The 10,453-nt window shown below is 42.8% G+C and overlaps 1 protein-coding gene across 1 annotated transcript in view; it reads left to right on the forward strand.

Moving 5' to 3' along the window:
* LOC146839644 (uncharacterized) overlaps positions 1-9,800 on the forward strand; it is a 404,675-nt gene extending 394,875 nt beyond the window's left edge. Inside the window, exons 6-7 of the mRNA XM_085650832.1 lie at positions 9,640-9,692; positions 9,780-9,800. Of these exons, the coding sequence (XP_085506958.1) occupies positions 9,640-9,692; positions 9,780-9,800 (74 nt within the window). The remainder of the gene's footprint in view (positions 1-9,639; positions 9,693-9,779) is intronic.
* Positions 9,801-10,453: the final 653 nt, after the last annotated feature.

The raw sequence follows: 10,453 nt of genomic DNA on the forward strand, positions 1-10,453 counted from the left end.
TGTGCTGGCAGCGGTGACAGCTGAAGGGTCCATGGGTGTCGGCTGGTGATGCTAGCTTGCAGTTGTTGAGTCTTGGGTTGAGAGCGTGGAGTGCCACTGGGTCATAGCGTTGGTGTTGCGGAGGTCCAGGGTTCCTGGCGCTGGTCACGGTCGGGTTTCGAATGGGCGCAGATGGGCTTGCCTTTGGCACGCCAGTGGTGCACCCGCTGCTCGGGGACGTGCAGCGGCCTCCATTAAGTAGGGGTCGGGGAGGGCTGGACAGGCGGGAGGGGTGCTGAATTGGGCCGGTCGCATTGGTCGTGCGGGGGGGGAGGGGCCGGGGGCAGCAGCGGCAGGAAAAAACAGGCAGAAAAAGGCAAAAAGAGAGGAAAGAGTCGAAATGAGGCAGTGAAAAGTGCAAGAAAAGTGGGGGAAAGACACAGAAAGAGTGATAGGGGAAGATTAAATCAGTGAAAAACAAGTAAAAATGGAGGAAAGACAGAGGGGGAGTGAAAGGGAGAGATTGAAATCAGTAAAAAACGAGTGAAAACAGAGTAAAGACACAGGGGGAGTGAAAGGGGGAGATTGAAATCAGTAAAATATGAGTGAAAACAGAGGAAAGACACAGAGGGGGAGTGAAAGGGGAAGATTGAAATCAGTAAAAAAAAAAGAGAAAACAGAGGAAAGACACAGAAGGAGAGTAAAAGGGGGGATTGAAATCAGTGAAAAACAAGTGAAAACAGAGAGAAAGAGTGGAGCAAGAGAAAGGAGATAGAGGTCCACTGGACCACCAGGGATGAGACGCAGGTAAAACTCAAGAGTGCAGGGGCTCGGGGGATGGCCACACTTGATGGTGGAGCTGCGAGGGGGAGAGCAATTTCACTGACAATGAGTTAGTGGTCTTGCTTGACTAAGTAATGCGTTGGCCCAATAAACCAGTCAAGAAGATAAGTGGGCCATCACTATTACCATAGCTACAGTCATGACATACACAGAATGAGTGAGAACAACCTGTTTGCCAAGGATTTGTCAGCCACCTTGGCAATAACTATGGGTAAGAGTTGGTTTCATTGGTGGGATTTTTAAGCCCAAAAAGCAGCATACCCAAGTTCATCTGCCTGCACTTCCCAAGAGTGTGACATGATCAAGACTTGTGAGATGGAAGGTGCACATTTTCTTCAAACTTCTTATATGCATAGGCATCTTGTTCTACTTCAAAATAATCTGCTGCCTGAGAGCAGAACAGGAGGCTTGAGCTTTGCTGAGGCCTTAGTGCAATTAAACAAGGAGCAAAATATCCCACCAGGAGAGAATCAAGACTGGCATTCCTCATTTTGGTAAAAGCGTTGTTATCGAAATTTGCTTATAGAGGCAGTTGAAGCACTGCCCAGTACCTTGAGACACAGACTGGGACAAAGACGCTAGAAGACCTAGGATCACTGGAGAAAATAGGTACTAGAAAGCCTGCGGGCACATGAGATTAAAGGCACAAAAAGACCTTGGGGGCACAGGACAATATAAACATGACAAGACATATTGGGCATAGGAGAATTTAAATACAAGAAGATCTAGTCAGCACTGGAGAATATACACATAAGACGACTTTGGTGGCACAGGACACCATAGACACTAGAAGACTTAAGAGACCTAGGATGTACAGGAGAATTAAGACATGAGAAGACCTTGAGCACACAACAATTTGACCACTATAATACCTAGGGGGCCAAGGAGAATATCACCACTAGATGACCTGCAGGCCCAGGGAAATATAAACACTAGAAGGCCAATGATGCACAGGAGAATAAAGATACTATAATACCTAGGATGCAAAGGAGAATAAAGACATGAGAAGGCCTAGGGGGCACAGGAGAATATAGGCACTAGAAGACCTACGGGTTGTCAATGTGTAGTTATAGTTCAGTTAGTTTTCACAGGAAGAGCATTTATTGTTTTGCTCACAGAAACCGTGTTAGAGACGGGTTCTCTAGTTGGCAGTGGTTTGCACCCTGTCTAAGTAGAGACCCTCACTCTAGTTACAGTAAGGAGATTACACAGGTAGGATAATCCCTGCTCACCACCCCCTTGGTACTGTGGAAAGAGCAGTCCGGTTTATCTCAGAGGCAATGTATAAAGCATTTGTACATAAACACACAGTAACGCAGTGAAAACACTACAAAAGGACACCACACTAGTTTAGATCATCAGCCAATATTTATCTGAATAAACCAAGACCAAAATGACAACAACAAAAAACACAAGTAAAAATATTATTCCTGGCAGAATGTCCTCAGGCCAGAAGTGTTCTGATTTTGGGGTGTCAGAGGTCCAATGCGTATACCCCTTTCTGCCTTTGAAGTAAGCAAACTTCAAAGTAAAGTCTTTGTGGAGCATAAGACCTGACCTGGCTCTAGACACACTACAGGGGGCGAAGACAACTTTGGGTGAGGACAGGCACAGCCCTATTCAGGTATCAGTGACAACTTCTCCCACTACTCTAGCTCAGGAAGACCCATCAGCCTCGTGATGGGCCATCAGGATATGCAGGGCATACCTCAGCTCCCTTTGGGTGACTGTCAAGAGTGAATGCACAAGAGCCAAACTGTCATCCTAATACAGACATGGATTCTACAGACAGGCTGAGGCACAGAATGGTTAAGCAAGACAACACCCACTTTCTAAAAGTAGCATTTATAAACATGCAATTCAAACATCAACTTTACCAAAAGATATAATTTTGAAATTGGGAGTTCCTGGACCCCAAACTCCAGATCTCTATCAGTTCCCAATGGAAAATTACACTTGAAAGGTATTTAAAGGTAATCCCAATGTTCCCCCATGGGAAAGATAGTCCTTGCTATAGTGAAAATGACATTAGCAGCATTTCACTATTAGGACATGTAAAACACACCAGTACATATCCCACCTTTTCAATACACTGCACCCTGGCCATGGGGCTGCCTTGGGCGTACCTTAAGGCTGCCTTAAATGTAGCAAAAAGGGAGGTTTGGGCCTGGTAAGTGGGTGCACTTGCCAGGTCGACATGGTAGTTTAAAACTGGACACCCATACACTGCAGTGGGACGCCTGAGACAGGTTTGTAGGGCTACTCATGAGGGTGGGGCAATAAGTGCTGCAGGCCCACTAGAAGCATGCATTTGAGTTACAGGCTCTTGGCACACCTGGTGCACTTTACTAGGGACTTACTAGTACATCATATATGCCACCACCCATGGATTAACCAATCACCATACAATAAACACAGGGAGCACTAGCTCTAGCACTGGTCAGCTATGATAAAGTGCCCAGAGTCCTAAAGCCAATAAAAATGAAATGCGGCAAACAGTCGAAAAAACAGGGGGTCAGAACCAAAAAGATAGGGGAAATTACTCCAACGATGCCAGTTATAACACACCGTTTGACGAATTTTCACAAAACGTTGCGTAAAGGTTCATTCACCTCAGCTCCTTCTTGGAAAAGTTTAGGGAAGTGATACAGAAAACGGCTCAACAGAATTGCACCAAATGTGGTGCAAATCTAGATCTTTACTCAGAAAGCATGCTTTTGTATGACTTGGGGTGGAGAACTTAAGCATCAAATTAATATATGTGCATGGGAGACATGTGGCAACAATCAGTGGTAAGAAATTTGTAGAACGCTGCAGATTCCAGAACTTTCGCTCACAAAAATTAGGAAAATATGCTTCTTTAGCCAAAGCTTGAGATTCCCAAGGGATTCTGGATTATGTGAAATCTCATGAGATCCACACAAGTCTCAGCATCCTGAATGCTTCAGAGTTTCTAGTTTTCATAAAAGTCTGGGGATTGGTAGGTTTCCCTGGATCCCCGGGTGCTGACAGATTTAGCAAAAATTGCTGGATGGAACTTAATCAAATTCAGCATGATTTGGTGTAATACTTTCAGTCATTTTTGAGCTATTAAGGGTAAAAAATAATTATATATTTTGGTAGTTGGGCTAGCAAGAGTCCCGCAGGTGGCCTATAAGGGCGCAAAATCTAAAATAGAGCCATGTGATTGGTTGAGAGGCTTATTTTTCCCATTAGCCTTCATGCTCTCACTAGAGCGGAAGGCTCCGATGAGTGCCATGAGAGCGAGCCCTGTGATTGACTGGCTGTTGGAATTTTGGAAACTAAATGGCTGCCATTACTGTTTACTGTGAAAAATTGTAGGTGTTGTAGAAATAAAGCAAAAAAACTATATAAGTGGGCATCAGAAAGGCATACTGTCCTCCTAGATTTAGAGAGGTGGTGTCTAAGGGATAACTATTGTAAAGAAAATAAATGTATGTTGTTTTGAACTAATTTGTACGACCTTGCTAGACTCTCGTGGGATCGTTAATAGTAAAAAGGAGCAGATCATTTCTAAATATACTCTTATTAGTAGGAATGCATATTGTAATTCTTGTTTTTGTGAGTAAGTGAGTAAGCGATAAGTGCAGTGATGATTAGAAAGTTTATTCTTTTTTTTTTTAAATGTTAAAATCTCATGAGACTACTGCCGGTTTGTGGAAAGTAGGAATGATTAGGTGATGTTTGAATACACTCTGATATGCACACTTGATACTGTAGGTAAGAGTCGTACTTGATATGGTGTTTATCAGTCTACTATTTATGCCCGTCATCTTGGTAAGAGTTTTGGGTACCCTCCTATGCACACCCATCATCAAAGAGTGGGGTGTTAGTGGGGAGGACTGTCCCTGGATGCAGCATACTATGAAGACCCATTATCCACGAGAGCGGTCCAGAGGAGAGACCACACCCTACTACACACATCTGAGAAGGTGGTCTGGAAGGAGAGGGCTGTCCCTACACACACACACTGCAATGAACACCCGTTATCTGACACAGAGATCTGAAAGTAGAGGTCAGGCTACTCATACAGCCTACCATGGCCACTTGTCATCTGAGAAAGAGGTCTGGAAGCTGATGGGAGAGGGTAGTCTCTTCCCACACACTACTACACACATTTATCATCTGAGATGTCTCAAAGGAGAGGCCAGTCCATGCACTCACCTTACTATGCTATCCTGTCATCTGAGAGAGAGGTCTGACAGGAGAGGCCAGACCATGTATACATCCTATCAGGCACACCCGTCATCTGAGAGAGATGTGTAAAAGGAGAGGACAGTTCATGTACACATTTCCTGTACATACTTGTCATCTGAGAGAAATGTCTGACAGGAGAGGGCAGTGCATGTACACACCTGCACACCCATCGCCTAAGAAAGACATCTAACAGGAAATGGCACTTCCTCTTCACTCACTACTATGCACACCTGCCATCTGAGAGAGAGGTCTTAGCAGAGGACAGTCTCTCTCCACCCACCCTCCTATGCTCACCCCTCATCTGAGAAAGTGGTCTGGAATGAGAGGTCTGCACTCCCTACACCTAGTACGGTAACCCATCATCTAGGAGAGAGGTCTGACAGGAGAGGGCAGTCCATGTACACACCCTACTACGCACAATTGTTATCTGAGAAAGAGGCCTAGAAGAGGAGGGCAGCCCCTCCACACACACACACACTGCAATGCACACTCTTTATCTGACACATTGATCTGAAAGTAGAGGCCAGTCTATCCATTCAGTCTATGCACACCCTTCATCTGACAGAAGGGTCTGACAGCAAAGGTCAGTACCTCCACATACACTATCAATCAATCAATCAATCAATCAATCAATCAATCAATCAATCAATCAATCAGGGGCTTTTAAAGCACGCTTGAGCATCTAAAGGCTCGGGGGGGGTGCAGCTCTGGGTCAGCCAAAAAGCCAGGTCTTGAGGCTCTTCCTGAAGGTGTGCAAGGAAGGGGACCATCTGAAGTTGACTGGAAGCTCGTTCCAGGCCTTGGCTGTGACGTAGGAGAAGGCTCTTCCACCTGCTCTGTCTCTGGAGAGAGCTTTGAAAATAGAGGGTAGTGCCTCTTCACTCCCCAGTATGCACAACTATTATCCAAGAGAGGGTTCTCAGTGGAGAGGCTAGTCCTTACCACATACTACTATTGTCCTACAATTGTGTTGCGATCCTGCGAGAGACTCGCAAGAGCAGTGTGCAAGCTTCGGGCACTGAAGCTTGCTGCATTGGGTTTGTTCAATCTCTCAAGCATCTCAAGAGACCCGCAAGGAAAATGACTGGGTCTACCATGAGGTGTTTTACGATCCTGTGAAAGTCTTGCAAAATCGAATGGGGAAAAGTAAAATAGGGGCCGAGGCTCAACCAATAGTTACCATTCTTATTACATGTAATGAACACAAGGGAGGGTTTGCCCATTATCATAGCTGTACCTCTGGGCGGGCACAGAGAGCTCTGCACAGGGGGAGGAAGGTTCTGTGATCTTAGTTTTAGGTTTTGGTTTAAGGAGGAGAGGGGCACTGTGAGATAGTTTACCGTAAAACTATCTCACAGTGCTGCAAATGTGGGTAGGCTAACATCTGGGAACTTTTATCCCACTGATTAGGGAGTGGCCAGGAGTTTCCCTGACCCACAAGCTGGCAATGGGCATACAAGTGGTATGCCAGTGACCTCTTGAGAACACTGCTGGACATGCAGAAGCCAAAAGAAAAACTACACCTGCTGTTGTGATCTATGAGTAGAACCCTGAAGGTTGGAATTACTCCAACTTGTACCCAGTACCAAGAAGCAGACTCCAAGGGTCAGTTTGTTGACCTGTTAAGCCACAGGGATGCAAAAGCTGCAGAAAGCACATTTTCCTGGTCACCAGGTCCAATTAGACCTGCTTTGGACCCTGCTGGTGGCTTCTTTTGAAGTTCCGATACCTAGGTGTTGTTCCTTAGGTCCAGGAGCCATTAGTAAAATGCCATAGTGTACTCCTCCTACCAAACTACAACAGGTGAGACTTAAAAATGTCATGCCAACATTTTCTTTGAAGAATTGGCGGGAGACTTTAACTGCTGTTGAATCACCAGTCGAAATCAACTTGCTGGTCTGCTCCACTAAAAGAGGTTTGACTTCCGAAAACATTTCCAAGTCCAAACGTAGACAGCTGCACTGAGAGCGATGCTGAGCTGAAGCTGATCACCTTAGAGACTGTACTGGTCACAGGTGCGAGAATTCGCCTAAGCTTTCCTGCCTTCATCAACAGCTGCATTGTTTTCCACTCTTCAGCAACCAGCGTTCATCAAACTTTGACTTAGATCAAGCTTGCAGCTTTCCTCGCAGACAATATGATGATAACCACCTTTTCTCCAGATTTTGTTTTAGGTTTGATTTTAATCTTTGACAGGACGTAGCTAAGCCACATATCCAACCTGCATTCCATTGCAGGTGACCTGAACTTTTGACTTTACTCAGGTAAAGTGAGACCTGTGACAGCGGTTGGTTTTGTGGTTTTTTGATCTAACATTTATTTAAAGTACCTCTGGTTCCCCTTATTGGATTTTGTTCATTTTGGTAGATTAACTTGATTTTTATATTGTAGTGTGATTTTTATTTTTGTTGTGATTTTGAATTTTTACTTGTTTAGGTACGTGTATATGCTGCTCTGTAGCACGGCTACCAGGGGTTGAGCTCAGGTTTAACTCACTGAAACTTGACTGCACCTTACTGAACCTAACAAGAATAGTGTCATTATTACTTGTTGTGGACTACCATCCATCCCACCAAATAATCCACTCTCTCACATAGTTGGTGTAGATTTATCCATCATGGTTCATTTACAAAGTCACAGATTTATATAGAAGCATCACAAAGGGAAATATAAAATGCCAGAGAGGAAATATTATTACATGCTATTATTGAATCAGAGTCACTTTTTTAACTGAACTTTAATAATTTGATATTGTGCTACAAAGATTCTGTCACCCACATGTCCATTCTCTTGCACATGCATCCATTCTCATACATGCAGAAGCACCCATAGTAATACAAGGGACTTTGCCTCCTTTTCTGCTTCAGGTCTGAAGGCTAAATGGACTTTTTTCCTCCACAATGGATAGAAGCCCTAGAATCTGCTATACCTGGAATCCCAGGCTGCAGCTTGCAAATGCAGGGCCTAATTAAACAGCAGGGATAGGATCAAGGTGACATAAGCACTGTCCCTCCTTCTTCCAGCCCTATCAAAAGACAGGACAGGTCTTAGGGTCCCATCTCTGCTGTTTTGCGTGCCATCCAATTAGACAGAGGGATTCACTGATGAGCACACCAAAGGCATCATTTCAGCAGATATGCCAGGATCTGCTAAATAGTATGGACTGTGCCAATGTGAGGGGATGTAGTTATATTACAATCCTCATATATGAGTAATTGAAATATCTGTGTCCAGGAGACCATGTCCTTAGGGGTAATTCTGGAGATGGTTCAGGCCTCTCTCTCCCCCTCTTTCCTTTTTCTTCTGCCAGAAAGATCTGGGCAGAACTAGCATGCATTACCATACTGACATAATTTCATAATTTTTATTTCTATGAACTCTGACAGTGCCAAGTATCCTTTTTTTTAACAATGTGACATATTCAGTTTTTACCATGTGCTTGTTTCCAGAATCTTTTTGTCTCTTTTTAATAGGAAATGTGAAGGTTTCTACACTCCTCAGAAGTGTTAGTATAATCTTTGACTCCTACTTAGGCTGACATTAGGTTCCAGTAGAAGGGACATGTTTTTAATGTTTTAGTGATGGGAGAATATTATCTATATGTTATTCAAAATGAAGCATTAATTGGCAAGTTGGATTAGTCCTGCTACTGCTTCAATGTCTGCAAATACTGTTTTATTTTATAATTATTAAATACAATTGGTGAGCATATACTATAACAACCCAGCTATCTAACCAATAATTAAAGGTGCTTCACAACAGAACTATCAAGTCAGAGGTCACGTTACTGGGAGAAGATATGTTGTGTGCCATTTTAAGAAACAAGATTCATAGGCTTACTATTTCTGCTTCTGCTAAAATTCAGCGTAGCTCTTAGAAGCAGTGTTTGTGTCAAGATGCTGCATTTATTTTTCATTCTGTGTGGTTATTTTATGCACTAGGCTTTGGAGGTTTTAGAAATAAACATTTTAAAGTTCCTGAATTCATCTGATGGGACTAATTGTGACCAGAAAACATTTCCTAAACAGGACTGCTCAGTGGGTTGTGTACGGGTCACAGTCAAACTAGTTTTCCAATTTATATCGGTGCATTGAACTGAGTTCTAGCACCAGGGGGTTAGAAATGTAACTCCTATGGCACGTGTGGTGCAGAGGGGGTGGGGCTGATCATCACAGCCTGCCTTTCAGTGCGAGCAGGGACAGTATCATAGAACTCACATGTGGCAGGGCATAGCACCACTGTCCCTTTGGATGACCTGCCAGCTTCTGTGAAAGAGAAATCTTTGAAATTATTTTGCTAAAACTCTAACAAAAAAAATGTTCTTTGAAATGTTCTTTTATCAAACAAAAGGAAGAGGGTCAACCTTATTTGTTTTATATAATATTTGTTTCATTCCTATTTCCCTGTTATGCATTAAGGAAACAGCCACTAGTATACTAATGATTCACACGTGTCATTCATTGGATAAATAACATTAAGTGTCACCTGTCAATGAGACATGTTAATAGAAAAGAATGTCAATTTAGCATTATTGATAGAGTTGACAGGTACAAGTTAAATCCAATGTCGGCTTATAAGTTTTCATTTTGTACTTTTCAGGATGTTGGCATTGTATAACAAGTTGCACATATTTCAACAAAGGTAAGAAAATGGTTTGTAGAGGATCGTGCTTTATCCATTATCCTATACTATGCACTCTACCTTTAGTTTTTGATTACTTTAAAATGTCTATTACTTAGATGTGCAAAACATTTACATGATAATAAAATTACAGGCTTGCCAAGGCAGACCTAGTAACTTTGCTAATGCTCACTTACTTTTAAATGTTTAAAGCCTGTTACATAGATGTGCAAAACATTCACATGAAAATTAAATTACAGGCTTGCCAAGGCAGAACTAGTAACTTTGCCAATGCTCCTTTTTTAGTTTACTTCCTTCCTAAATAATACCGTCACATATTCCCAAACTAAGCACTGTATAAATTTTCCATATGCGGTATACATTTATGTATTTGTTGCATTACGTTTAGAGTACGAGGCATGCTTAACAGAGGACACTTCAAGGTATATTTACAAATCTACATATGTAAGTATCAAGCAGTTAGTTATGAGCACACTGTTGTGTCCAGAACAGTATACCAGTATTGTTTTGGCTTATACGGACTGCTCCCTTGTGTCTGGACAAAACAGTACTTTTCTGATGAGATCTACCTAAGACAAAACATGTGTCAGTGGTTGTTTTTATTCATTTCAAGTCAGCTTGGATTTTGTTTTAACAATCCAAATCTGTGATACTGTGCCTGGAGTGGTAAAAGGCTCTTGTCATTTTTCCACTTGGTTTAGATGGCACTGTGCTAATACTATGCCAAAATACTTTGTTGTAAAAATGGCAAAAAGCTTTGTCCCTTTCTAGT

Source organism: Triturus cristatus, chromosome 4_1 (assembly GCF_964204655.1).
Source record: "Triturus cristatus chromosome 4_1, aTriCri1.1, whole genome shotgun sequence".
Taxonomy (NCBI): domain Eukaryota; kingdom Metazoa; phylum Chordata; class Amphibia; order Caudata; family Salamandridae; genus Triturus; species Triturus cristatus.